This window comes from Macaca mulatta, chromosome 7 (genome assembly GCF_049350105.2).
Source record: "Macaca mulatta isolate MMU2019108-1 chromosome 7, T2T-MMU8v2.0, whole genome shotgun sequence".
Taxonomy (NCBI): domain Eukaryota; kingdom Metazoa; phylum Chordata; class Mammalia; order Primates; family Cercopithecidae; genus Macaca; species Macaca mulatta.
Window position 1 is genome coordinate 60,531,641 of NC_133412.1, and position 14,549 is coordinate 60,546,189.

The 14,549-nt window shown below is 39.1% G+C and overlaps 1 protein-coding gene across 1 annotated transcript in view; it reads left to right on the forward strand.

Moving 5' to 3' along the window:
- The window catches only part of LOC106999258 (stabilizer of axonemal microtubules 2), a 29,397-nt gene extending 23,128 nt beyond the window's left edge, over window positions 1–6,269 (forward strand). The window contains 4 exon segments of the mRNA XM_077938740.1: window positions 5,226–5,685; window positions 5,687–5,961; window positions 5,964–6,030; window positions 6,032–6,269. Of these exon segments, the coding sequence (XP_077794866.1) occupies window positions 5,226–5,685; window positions 5,687–5,961; window positions 5,964–6,030; window positions 6,032–6,158 (929 nt within the window). The 3' untranslated portion in view covers window positions 6,159–6,269.
- Window positions 6,270–14,549: the final 8,280 nt, after the last annotated feature.

The window sequence follows — 14,549 nt, forward strand, 5'->3', positions numbered from 1 at the left end:
AAAAATCCTCAATAAAATACTGGCAAACCAGATCCAGAAGCACATCAAAAAGCTTATCCACCATGATCAAATGGGCTCCATCCCTGGGATGCAAGGCTAGTTCAACATACGCAAATCAATAAACGTAATCCAGCATATAAACAGAACCAAAGACAAAAACCACATGATTATCTCAATAGATGCAGAAAAAGGCCTTTGACAAAATTCCACAGCCCTTCATGCTAAAAACGCTCAATAAATTCGGTATTGATGGAACATATCTCAAAATCATAAGAGCTATTTATGACAAACCCACAGCCAATATCATACTGAATGGGCAAAAACTGGAAAAATTCCCTTTGAAAACTGGCACAAGACAGGGATGCCCTCTCTCACCACTCCTATTCAACATAGTGTTGGAAGTTCTGGCTAGGGCAATCAGGCAGGAGAAAGAAATAAAGCATATTCAGTTAGGAAAAGAAGAAGTCAAATTGTCCCTCTTTGCAGATGACATGATTGTATATTTAGAAAACCCCATCGTCTCAGCCCAAAATCTCCTTAAGCTGATAAGCAACTTCAGCAAAGTCTCAGGATACAAAATTAATGTGCAAAAATCACAAGCATTCTTATACACCAGTAACAGACAAACAGAGAGCCAAATCATGAATGAACTTCCATTCACAATTGCTTCAAAGAGAATCAAATACCTAGGAATCCAACTTACAAGGGATGTAAAGGACCTCTTCAAGGACAACTACAAACCACTGCTCAGTGAAATAAAAGAGGACACAAACAAATGGAAGAACATACCATGCTCATGGATAGGAAGAATCAATATCATGAAAATGGCCATACTGCCCAAGGTAATTTATAGATTCAATGCCATCCCCATCAAGCTACCAATGAGTTTCTTCACAGAATTGGAAAAAACTGCTTTAAAGTTCATATGGAACAAAAAAGAGCCCGCATCTCCAAGACAATCCTAAGTCAAAAGAACAAAGCTGGAGGCATCACGCTCCCTGATTTCAAACTATACTACAAGGCTACAGTAACCAAAACAGCATGGTACTGGTACCAAAGCAGAGATATAGACCAATGGAACAGAACAGAGTCCTCAGAAATAATACCACACATCTACAGCCATCTGATCTTTGACAAACCTGAGAAAAACAAGAAATGGGGAAAGGATTCCCTATTTAATAAATGGTGCTGGGAAAATTGGCTAGCCATAAGTAGAAAGCTGAAACTGGATCCTTTCCTTACTCCTTATATGAAAATTAATTCAAGATGGACTAGAGACTTAAATGTTAGACCTAATACCATAAAAACCCTAGAAGAAAACCTAGGTAATACCATTCAGGACATAGGCATGGGCAAGGACTTCATGTCTAAAACACCAAAAGCAACGGCAACAAAAGCCAAAATTGACAAATGGGATCTCATTAAACTAAAGAGCTTCTGCACAGCAAAAGAATCTACCATCAGAGTGAACAGGCAACCTACAGAATGGGAGAAAATTTTTGCAATCTACTCATCTGACAAAGGGCTAATATCCAGAACCTACAAAGAACCCAAACAAATTTACAAGAAAAAAACAAACAACCCCATCAAAAAGTGGGCAAAAGATATGAATAGACATTTCTCAAAAGAAGACATTCATACAGCCAACAGACACATGAAAAAATGCTCATCATCACTGGCCATCAGAGAAATGCAAATCAAAACTACAATGAGATACCATCTCACACCAGTTAGAATGGCAATCATTAAAAAGTCAGGAAACAGGTGCTGGAGAGGATGTGGAGAAATAGGAACACTTTTACACTGTTGGTGGGATTGTAAACTAGTTCAACCATTATGGAAAACAGTATGGCGATTCCTCAAGGATCTAGAACTAGAAGTACCATATGACCCAGCCATCCCATTACTGGGTATATACCCAAAGGATGATAAATCATGCTGCTATAAAGACACATGCACACGTATGTTTATTGTGGCACTATTCGCAATAGCAAAGACTTGGAATCAACCCAAATGTCCATCAGTGACAGACTGGATTAAGAAAATGTGGCACATATACACCATGGAATACTATGCAGCCATAAAAAAGGATGAGTTTGTGTCCTTTGTAGGGACATAGATGCAGCTGGAAACCATCATTCTCAGCAAACTATCGCAAGAACGGAAAACCAAACACCGCATGTTCTCACTCATAGGTGGGAACTGAACAATGAGATCACTTGGACTTAGGAAGGGGAACATCACACACCGGGGCCTGTCACGGGGAGAGGGGTGGGGGGAGGGATTGCATTGGGAGTTATACCTGATGTAAATGACGAGTTGATGGGTGCAGCACACCAACATGGCACGGGTGTACATATGTAACAAACCTGCACGTTATGCACATGTACCCTAGAACTTAAAGTATAATAATAATAATATTAAAAATCCACTGCAGGAGAGGCATCACTGTGACAGCCACAATGAATAGGTGAAGATGTATTGCAACTTGATGAAAGATATAGAAAAACAACAACAAGGAGCAAAATAAAACTGAACCTTGAAAATGAAGAAAGAACAGGAAACGGTCTTGGGACCAACAATTAGAGACCTACTACATTTAGTGAAGGGGCAGGTACACTGAGAGAGCCCTGCTTCTGAGACCCAGGGGCACAGGGCCTGCCTAACACTGAAGATGGACTGGGACAACAGAGAAACCACCACACACCCACCTTCTACTTCCCAAACACAAGATTCTGAGCTTCAAATATACAAAGCAGCAAAAACTTATATTACTAACATAAGAAATGTAAAAATATGCATTTGTAGTTGGACACTTCAACACTCTCTTTAAGTAATCTGTAGAACATAGACAGGTAATAAGTAAGAATATAAAGACCTGAACAACACTATCAACAATTTGTCCAAATTGACACTTCTGCCAACAATAACAGAATACACATTCTTTTCAAGTGCACATGAAAGCTTCATCCAGATAAACTATATTTGGAGTCATAAAACAAACCTTAACAAATATAAAAGAATTGAAATCATGCAATGTGTGTTTTTGATCATAACAGAATTAAATTAGACATCAATAATAGAAAAAAATGTAGAAAAATCCCCAAATATTTGGAAATTAAACAGCAAATTACTAAATGTTTGTTTTTTCTTTAAGTATCATGAAACACTAAAAACACATGATAAAGATTATGCTGTTTTAAAGGTATTGCTAGAATGTTGTCAATAAATATTCCAGAACAGATAATAAGTATTCCAGGTATATGAGCATAGGCATATTTATGGGGAGAAAATCAATTTTCTGCAATTAGCTTGAACTGACATTCGTACTATTGTACGCTATTACATCCATCTCTCAGTGTCCAAATTCTTGCTTCCATTTTGAAAACCAAAGCTGGTTTGGTGAGGGAAAATATTGTCTTCTGTTTATTCTCTTACAATGAAAATCTTTTTTCTCTTGTGTGGTAGCAAGAATTCTCCCTATATGATTGTGTGGAACTGTAGATCTTTAATAACATCTGTGATTTCTTTTAGCTAGTGAAAAATGGTGTTATACTTTTATACTTTAGTTTGCAAAGAAGAGAGATTCCCTCATGGTACCTCAAGAAAAAAAGACTCCGGTAAAGCTTCAGGTGAACTGAAAATGAAAACCTCTCAGGTGCCAGGGAGCTTCAAGGAAGAGCTTTTCCCTTCATCTCCACAGTGAGCTACATGATTTCTCTCACAGCACCTTCACTTCCCTTCACTCATCTGCTCTGATTGCCACTTTGCTAACTGGCCGCCTCTGCCTAGTTATCATTTCTATTTCTTTACAGGTCTGTTTTGAATGTAACTTCAGCTTTCCATGGCTCTTCAGCACTACCTCCTGGCATCCTTTTCAATTCTCCCATTTCTATCTCACTCATTATTTTCAATTTTAGGTTTACAGGAATAAGAATGCTTGATCTAGCTTATCTTTTCTGTCAGTTTGTCTTCAAGGTCTCTGCTGGCCTGAAGGTCACCTATTCTTGAGTCAGGTGCCCTCTCTCATCGAAACATCAGTAACTTGATCATTTAGTCCAAAAGTTGGCCATTTTGGCAGAAATGGATAAACATTTTATCTCTTTGAAGAAGATATCCACATAATAAGTTTTCAAGGTTTGACCTTTCCTGTAAATACTGCTTAGACTTTAGTTCTGAATTTAGTATGTTATCTTGTATAATAAATTTCTATCTTTTATAAATTAATTTTTGGTATTTAGAAATACATATTTTGAGGTGAGGTCACTTTTATGGTATTTCCTAGCTTATTATCGTCCTCATCTAGAAATAGAAAACACAAATAATCCTTAGTTGAAATATAAACATTTCAGTTTTAGTGAAGTGTACCATTACCAACTTGTAATGGTATTACAAGTCATCACTCTGTAGACACCAGAGTGAACGAAAATGCTCCACAGTCTAGGTAAACTGCAGGAAGTAGGCTTAAGGTTATTTAACTTCCAAACCCCAGATCTTTGCTCTGATGGTCACTTCAAATTCTACAATTTCAAACACCTTTGAAGGCATTCAGTTAAGGCCTCTGGCCTCTAGATGGCCCTCTATCTTTTGGGAATGCCTTAAAGTCTATTTCATGAGGGAAAGTTGAAGCCAGAGATCTTTCTGGGATAGCACAAGTTACCCTGTATCTTTGCTTAAGGACTTCTTTCTGTAGCTTCCTAGAGTATACCAGAATTAAAATTTTCTCTCCTTTGATGAGTCTCTCCAAAGCAAGGAGTAATGTCTGTATTACTTTTGTCCACACATGAGGGCACTTGATTTTATTTCAAGCCCTGGATTTTAGACATACTTTAGCATTTTGTGAGTTGTACTTAAAATCCCAACCACTTCCTAGGAATACAACCTTAATCTCCTAAACTCTGTCCTCACCTACAACACAGTCCTTTTGGCTTTCAAGAACTATCCACAATCAGGCTCAGATATGCTTTTCCTTTGTTATGTAATCAGATGAATCTGAAAGTGGAAAGTTATATCTATTAAAGTGAGGAGATGGGTAGAGGAAGGTGGAAATGAAGAAAAAGAACAAATCTGAAAGGAATCAGAGAAACTGTATTCTGATACTATTGTTTAGATTTCTAAAGGAAATGGAAAGATGTTTGGCAATGAGAGAAATCAGTTATGATTTTTAGAAGATGGTTGTTTTCTTCAGCATTTAAAAATGTTTTTACTTTGTTTTAATTTTCAAGATGATTATAGAGCTTATGACCTTCATAAAAGTGAACTTTATAAGCCAGAACAAACTTTCCACCCCCCTACTGTGAAATTTGGAAATTAAACTACATTTCAGGATGACTTTGTTCCTCAGGAGATAAAGCCTAGGCAAATCTTTAAAACCTCCTCTGTGGTCAGACGTTCTACAGCCCCTTTTAATGGCATTACAAGTCATCGCCTTGATTATATACCTCATCAGCTTGAACTCAAGTTTGAAAGGCCAAAAGAAGTTTGCAAACCAACTGACCAATGCTTTGAGGATCTCACAACTCACCGGTATGACTTTCAGGGTCTTATTGGTGAAACTGCAAAAATTTGCAGACCTGTACACACCAGAGTGACCCAGAATGATCGGTTTGAAGGAAGCACTGAATTCCATGAATGTTTTCAACCATGGGAAATCCCACCACCTGAGGTCAAGAAAGTACCAGAGTACTCCTACAGGTAGCATGCTATTAAACATCACAAGCCATCTTAACTATGTTCCATATCAGGCCAATCGTGTAGTTCCCATCAGGCCAGTTTCTCATAGAAGAAGTAATAATTTTCCTTTCCAAGGAAAAAGCACCATGAAGGAAGTTTTTCCAGCATGGGAAAATTGTCGTCAAGGACTTATTAAGAAGCAGGAGCAGATTCCCAACCCATCTGGAAAATTTGATGGTTTGAGCACTTTCAGATCTCACTATGTGCCACACAAATTGATTCCAACAGAGTTGCAAACCTTTTAAATATTGCTTTTAAGAGTTCTGTTCCATTTGATGATGTGACCATCTACTCTGTAAACACCGAAAAAACAGGAAATTTGTCCAGCGAGTTACTCGTCTCCTCCAGGTTATATTTTTGAAAATGCCAGTTCCCAAGGTCATAAATTCTTTCGCAAGATTTCTCCTGCAGTGAAGGCCTTCTAATAACGAAAATATGCTTAAAAGGAAGCTACTAGCAAGTAATTGTTTTTCCAAGAGAAAACTCAATTTTTGGAGTGAAAAAAAATGATATAATAAATCATTTTTTATATTTTTAAACAAGAAAATTGGAAAATGTATTATAAAATCTCAGAATCTTAAAACCCTTTTGTATTGATATTTTAATCAAGATTGTTCTTTAATATGCATTTCAGAAGGTTCAATAATATACATTCCCATGTGAACTCTTTTAATATTCAACATACTGCTTAGTAGCTTGTCCCCAGTCTATTATCATTTGTAATTCTGTTTATAATTGTGGCAATTGTATGGTTATTCACATACCAGTTGTCATTTATCAAGCACATCAAGATTATCTAGAACGACACTGAAAATGATACATGGATTCCTCTTCCAAGATAATAGGATTCATTTTACTCAGACTTTGTGCATCTACATAGCATCTACTGAGTCAAGTTTTGGTTGGTGGTATAGACTGCTGCACTGCTCCTCACCATGTTCAGGTTAGCAAGAGGCACTGTGGTGTGGCAAGGAAAGGCTCTGTGTGCTGGGAATCAAAGGACTTGAGTTCAAGTTCTAACTAATTATCATTATTTTTAGAGACAAGGTCTCACTGTCACCCATGCTGGAGTCCAGTGACGTGATCACTGCTTACTGCAGCCTCAGCCTCCTGAGCTCAAGTGATCCTCCTACCTCAGCCTCCCAAGTAGCTGGGACTACAAGGGTGTGCCACCACATCTGGCTATTTTTTAAAAAATATACTTTGTAGAGACAGGTTCTTGCTATATTGGCCAGGCTGTTCAATATATTATCCAGGCTGCTCTTGAATCCCGCCTTGGCTTCCCAAAGCACTGGTATTACAGGGATGAGCCTGAGTTTAAGTTCTAATAATATAGATTTCTTTTTCTTTTAATTTATTTATTATTATTATACTTTAAGTTGTAGGGTACATGTGCATAACGTGCAGGTTTGTTACATATGTATACTTGTACCATGTTGGTGTGCTGCACCCATCAACTCGTCATTTACATCAGGTATAACTCCCAATGCAATCCCTCCCCCCTCCCCCCTCCCCATGATAGGCCCCTGTGTGTGATGTTCCCCTTCCTGAGTCCAAGTGATCTCATTGTTCAGTTCCCACCTATGAGTGAGAACATGCGGTGTTTGGTTTTCTGTTCTTGCGATAGTTTGCTAAGAATGATGGTTTCCAGCTGCATCTATGTCCCTACAAAGGACACAAACTCATCCTTTTTTATGGCTGCATAGTATTCCATGGTGTATATGTGCCACATTTTCTTAATCCAATCTGTCACTGATGGACATTTGGGTTGATTCCAAGTCTTTGCTATTGTGAATAGTGCTGCAATAAACATACGTGTGCATGTGTCTTTATAGCAGCATAATTTATAATCCTTTGGGTATATACCCAGTAATGGGATGGCTGGGTCATATGGTACATCCAGTTATAGATCCTTGAGGAATCGCCGTACTGTTTTCCATAATGGTTGAACTAGTTTACAATCCCACCAACAGTGTAAAAGTGTTCCTATTTCTCCACATCCTCTCCAGCACCTGTTGTTTCCTGACTTTTTAATGATCGCCATTCTAACTGGTGTGAGATGGTATCTCATTGTGGTTTTGATTTGCATTTCTCTGATGGCCAGTGATGATGAGCATTTTTTCATGTGTCTGTTGGCTGTATGAATGTCTTCTTTTGAGAAATGTCTGTTCATATCCTTTGCCCCCTTTTAATGGGGTTGTTTGTTTTTTTCTTGTAAATTTGTTTGGGTTCTTTGTAGGTTCTGGATATTAGCCCTTTGTCACATGAGTAGATTGCAAAAATTTTCTCCCATTCTGTAGGTTGCCTGTTCACTCTGATGGTAGTTTCTTTTGCTGTGGAGAAGCTCTTTAGTTTAATGAGATCCCATTTGTCAATTTTGGCTTTTGCTGCCGTTGCTTTTGGTGTTTTAGACATGAAGTCTTTGCCCATGCCTATGTCCTGATTGGTACTACCTAGGTTTTCCTCTAGGATTTTTATGGTATTAGGTCTAACATTTAAGTCTCTAATCCATCTTGAATTAATTTTCGTATAAGGAGTAAGGAAAGGATCCAGTTTCAGCTTTCTACTTATGGCTAGCCAATTTTCCCAGCACCATTTATTAAATAGGGAATCCTTTCCCCATTTCTTGTTTCTCTCAGGTTTGTCAAAGATCAGATGGCTGTAGATGTGTGGTATTATTTCTGAGGACTCTGTTCTGTTCCATTGGTCTATATCTCTGTTTTGGTACCAGTACCATGCTGTTTTGGTTACTGTAGCCTTGTAGTATAGTTTGAAATCAGGTAGCGTGATGCCTCCAACTTTCTTCTTTTGACTTAGGATTGTCTTGGAGATGCGGGCTCTTTTTTGGTTCCATGTGAACTTTAAAGCAGTTTTTTCCAATTCTGTGAAGAAACTCATTGGTAGCTTGATGGGGATGGCATTGAATCTATAAATTACCTTGGGCAGTATGGCCATTTTCACGATATTGATTCTTCCTATCCATGAGCATGGTATGTTCTTCCATTTGTTTGTGTCCTCTTTTATTTCACTGAGCAGTGGTTTGTAGTTGTCCTTGAAGAGGTCCTTTACATCCCTTGTAAGTTGGATTCCTAGGTATTTGATTCTCTTTGAAGCAATTGTGAATGGAAGTTCATTCCTGATTTGGCTCTCTGTTTGTCTGTTACTGGTGTATAAGAATGCTTGTGATTTTTGCACATTAATTTTGTATCCTGAGACTTTGCTGAAGTTGCTTATCAGCTTAAGGAGATTCTGGGCTGAGACAATGGGGTTTTCTAAATATACAATCATGTCATCTGCAAACAGGGACAGTTTGACTTCTTCTTTTCCTAACTGAATACCCTTGATTTCTTTCTCTTGCCTAATTGCCCTAGCCAGAACTTCCAGCACTATGTTGAATAGGAGTGGTGAGAGAGGGCATCCCTGTCTTGTGCCAGTTTTCAAAGGGAATTTTTCCAGTTTTTGCCCATTCAGTATGATATTGGCTGTGGGTTTGTCACAAATAGCTCTTATGATTTTGAGGTACGTTCCATCAATACCGAATTTATTGAGCGTTTTTAGCATGAAGGGCTGTTGAATTTTGTCAAAGGCCTTTTCTGCATCTATTGAGATAATCATGTGGTTCTTGTCTTTGGTTCTGTTTATATGCTGGATTATGTTTATTGATTTGCGAATGTTGAACCAGCCTTGCATCCCAGGGATGAAGCCCACTTGATCATGGTGGATAAGCTTTTTGATGTGTTGCTGAATCCGGTTTGCCAGTATTTTATTGAGGATTTTTGCATCGATGTTCATCAGGGATATTGGTCTAAACTTCTCTTTTTTTGTTGTGTCTCTGCCAGGCTTTGGTATCAGGATGATGTTGGCCTCATAAAATGAGTTAGGGAGGATTCCCTCTTTTTCTATTGATTGGAATAGTTTCAGAAGGAATGGTACCAACTCCTCCTTGTACCTCTGGTAGAATTCAGCTGTGAATCCATCTGGTCCTGGACTTCTTTTGGTTGGTAGGCTATTAATTATTGCCTCAATTTCAGAGCCTACTATTGGTCTATTCAGGGATTCAACTTCTTCCTGGTTTAGTCTTGGAAGAGTGTAAGTGTCCAGGAAATTATCCATTTCTTCTAGATTTTCCAGTTTATTTGCGTAGAGGTGTTTATAGTATTCTCTGATGGTAGTTTGTATTTCTGTGGGGTCGGTGGTGATATCCCCTTTATCATTTTTAATTGCGTTGATTTGATTCTTCTCTCTTTTCTTCTTTATTAGTCTTGCTAGTGGTCTGTCAATTTTGTTGATCTTTTCAAAAAACCAACTCCTGGATTCATTGATTTTTTGGAGAGTTTTTTGTGTCTCTATCTCCTTCAGTTCTGCTCTGATCTTAGTTATTTCATGCCTTCTGCTAGCTTTCGAATGTGTTTGCTCTTGCTTCTCTAGTTCTTTTAATTGCGATGTTAGAGTGTCAATTTTAGATCTTTCCTGCTTTCTCTTGTGGGCATTTAGTGCTATAAATTTTCCTCTACACACTGCTTTAAATGTGTCCCAGAGATTCTGGTATGTTGTATCTTTGTTCTCATTGGTTTCAAAGAACATCTTTATTTCTGCCTTCATTTCGTTATGTACCCAGTAGTCATTCAGGAGCAGGTTGTTCAGTTTCCATGTAGTTGAGCGGTTTTGATTGAGTTTCTTAGTCCTGAGTTCTAGTTTGATTGCACTGTGGTCTGAGAGACAGTTTGTTATAATTTCTGTTCTTGTACATTTGCTGAGGAGTGCTTTACTTCCAATTACGTGGTCGATTTTGGAGTAAGTACGATGTGGTGCTGAGAAGAATGTATATTCTGTTGATTTGGGGTGGAGAGTTCTATAGATGTCTATTAGGTCTGCTTGCTGCAGAGATGAGTTCAATTCCTGGATATCCTTGTTAACTTTCTGTCTCGTTGATCTGTCTAATGTTGACAGTGGAGTGTTGAAGTCTCCCATTATTATTGTATGGGAGTCTAAGTCTCTTTGTAAGTCTCTAAGGACTTGCTTTATGAATCTGGGTGCTCCTGTACTGGGTGCATATATATTTAGGATAGCTCTTCCTGTTGAATTGATCCCTTTACCATTATGTAATGGCCTTCTTTGTCTCTTTTGATCTTTGATGGTTTAAAGTCTGTTTTATCAGAGACTAGTATTGCAACCCCCGCTTTTTTTTGTTCTCCATTTGCTTGGTAGATCTTCCTCCATCCCTTTATTTTGAGCCTATGTGTGTCTCTGCGTGTGAGATGGGTCTCCTGAATACAGCAGACTGATGGGTGTTGACTCTTGATCCAGTTTGCCAGTCTGTGTCTTTTAATTGGAGCATTTAGTCCATTTACATTTAAGGTTAAGATTGTTATGTGTGAACTTGATCCTGCCATTATGATATTAACTGGTTATTTTGCTCGTTAGTTGATGCAGTTTCTTCCTAGCCTCGATGGTCTTTACATTTTGGCATGTTTTTGCAATGGCTGGTACCGGTTGTTCCTTTCCATGTTTAGTGCTTCCTTCAGGGTCTCTTGTAAGGCAGGCCTAGTGGTGACAAAATCTCTAAGCATTTGCTTATCTGTAAAGGATTTTATTTCTCCTTCACTTAGGAAACTTAGTTTGGCTGGATATGAAATTCTGGGTTTAAAATTCTTTTCTTTAAGAATGTTGAATATTGGCCCCCACTCTCTTCTGGCTTGGAGAGTTTCTGCCGAGAGATCTGCTGTTAGTCTGATGGGCTTCCCTTTGTGGGTAACCCGACCTTCCTCTCTGGCTGCCCTTAACATTTTTTCCTTCATTTCAACTTTGGTGAATCTGGCAATTATGTGTCTTGGAGTTGCTCTTCTCGAGGAGTATCTTTGTGGCGTTCTCTGTATTTCCTGGATTTGAATGTTGGCCTGCCCTACTAGATTGGGGAAGTTCTCCTGGATGATATCCTGAAGAGTGTTTTCCAACTTGGTTCCATTTTCCCCCTCACTTTCAGGCACCCCAATCAGACGTAGATTTGGTCTTTTTACATAATCCCATACTTCTTGCAGGCTTTGTTCATTTCTTTTTCTTCTTTTTTCTTTTGGTTTCTCTTCTCGCTTCATTTCATTCATTTGATCCTCAATCGCAGATACTCTTTCTTCCAGTTGATCGAGTCGGTTACTGAAGCTTGTGCATTTGTCACGTATTTCTCGTGTCATGGTTTTCATCTCTTTCATTTTGTTTATGACCTTCTCTGCATTAATTACTCTAGCCATCAATTCTTCCACTTTTTTTTCAAGATTTTTAGTTTCTTTGCGCTGGGTACGTAATTCCTTCTTTAGCTCTGAGAAATTAGATGGACTGAAGCCTTCTTCTCTCATCTCGTCAAAGTCATTCTCCGTCCAGCTTTGATCCGTTGCTGGCGATGAGCTGCGCTCCTTTGCCGGGGGAGATGCGCTCTTATTTTTTGAATTTCCAGCTTTTCTGCCCTGCTTTTTCCCCATCTTTGTGGTTTTATCTGCCTCTGGTCTTGATGATGGTGATGTACTGATGGGATTTTGGTGTAGGTGTCCTTCCTGTTTGATAGTTTTCCTTCTAACAGTCAGGACCCTCAGCTGTAGGTCTGTTGGAGATTGCTTGAGGTCCACTCCAGACCCTGTTTGCCTGGGTATCAGCAGCAGAGGCTGCAGAAGATAGAATATTTCTGAACAGCGAGTGTACCTGTCTGATTCTTGCTTTGGAAGCTTCCTCTCAGGGGTGTACTCCACCCTGTGAGGTGTGGGGTGTCAGACTGCCCCTAGTGGGGGATGTCTCCCAGTTAGGCTACTCAGGGGTCAGGGACCCACTTGAGCAGGGAGTCTGTCCCTTCTCAGATCTCAACCTCCGTGTTGGGAGATCCACTGCTCTCTTCAAAGCTGTCAGACAGAGTCGTTTGCGTCTGCAGAGGTTTCGGCTGTGTTTGTTATTGCCCTGTCCCCAGAGGTGGAGTCTACAGAGACAGGCAGATTTCCTTGAGCTGCTGTGAGCTCCACCCAGTTCGAGCTTCCCAGCAGCTTTGTTTACCTACTTAAGCCTCAGCAATGGCGGGCGCCCCTCCCCCAGCCTCGCTGCTGCCTTGCTGGTAGATCACAGACTGCTGTGCTAGCAATGAGGGAGGCTCCGTGGGTGTGGGACCCTCCCGGCCAGGTGTGGGATATGATCTCCTGGTGTGCCTGTTTGCTTAAAGCGCAGTATTGGGGTGGGAGTTACCCGATTTTCCAGGTGTTGTGTGTCTCAGTTCCCCTGGCTAGGAAAAGGGATTCCCTTCCCCCTTGCGCTTCCCAGGTGAGGCAATGCCTCGCCCTGCTTCAGCTCTCGCTGGTCGGGCTGCAGCAGCTGACCAGCACCGATCGTCCGGCACTCCCCAGTGAGATGAACCCAGTACCTCAGTTGAAAATGCAGAAATCACCGGTCTTCTGTGTCGCTCGCGCTGGGAGTTGGAGACTGGAGCTGTTCCTATTCGGCCATCTTGCTCCGCCCTCCCTAGATTTCTATTTTTATTACCTTAGACAGTGACTCATATCTCTGAGCCTCAGTATCTTTATTTGTAAAATGATGTCTGTTCTCAAAAAGAGTTTGTTTTGAGCATCAGACTATATGGTACATTTTAGTCCTTAAAGTACAAGTATAAGTATAAGTGTAGAGGATTGTTAAAAAAAAATCACTCAATCTCTTTTTGTACTTGTTTTCTCCTTTTCAAATGAGGAAAATCACTTACTCAATCCTCATTTTCTGGCCTGTAGCAAGGATTGTAAACTAACCTAATTTGCTTTGAGCTTCTGAGTAGTATGTGCTTCTGAGAGGAGTCTTGTCCTTTAAAACTTCATGAGCACCTGAGACATTGTTAACAGAGAATGGAAAGCTTGGAATGGGATAAATACAGTGGTTTGAGTAAAAGTATTGCAGAAAGGAAAAAGTATTTGCTAGGGTAGTTTTAGGAAGTTTCAGGAAGACTGACAGCTCTGAAGAAATCTGTAGGGTAAATGTAGGTAATTTTGAACCTAATTGTCATGCCAAGTCACTGTTCAGAGGCAGAACCAGTCCCTGCAGGGGGCATAATCACCTGGTTCACCTCTTCCAGTGTGAAGATAAGTGCTAAGGAAAGGAATGATGCCAGGAAGTATAGTAGAAACACTCTATTGCATTGAGAAATGCTAAAAATTTCCTAATGAATTAAACTATTATTGGGTGGTTTCTTTTTTTAAAAAAATTAAATAATTGCATTATGGGAGAATATTATTTATTTTAGCATAAAGTGAATTTTAGTCTTTTATGGCTTCAGAATTATTCCAAAACTACTTTATTGAAAATCATCAATATTTCATTATTTTAATTGTTCAAAAGTAATTTGTTCTTATTTACATTTATTAGCAAAAGTATGGTGTGTGAAACTTTATATTTCTATGCAACATTAATAAAATCAATAAAAGGAATAGATTTTCAAGAAATCATTTCTGTACCTAATTTTTTTCAAAGAGAGCATTTTAATAAAATCTTGTCTAGGTTAACCTATACATTAGATGTTCTTACTTTTAAAATACAAAACAATATTGTATAATCAGAATTAAAAATAAGGAAATACTACAGCATTCTGTCATCCTGGCCTATATTCCAATGCTGGATATTCAAATTCCTCTGTAATTTAATGGGGGTGGTCTCCTTTCCGGACGAAGGTCACCCTTAATAAAACATCTACTAGAGTTTCCGGAGGCAATTTGTCATGGGATAAAGATTGGAGATGAATAATGGTGTTTCCCCATAATCTAACACTCGGCATAACAGGTGTGAAAATAGAGATTGAAACAGAG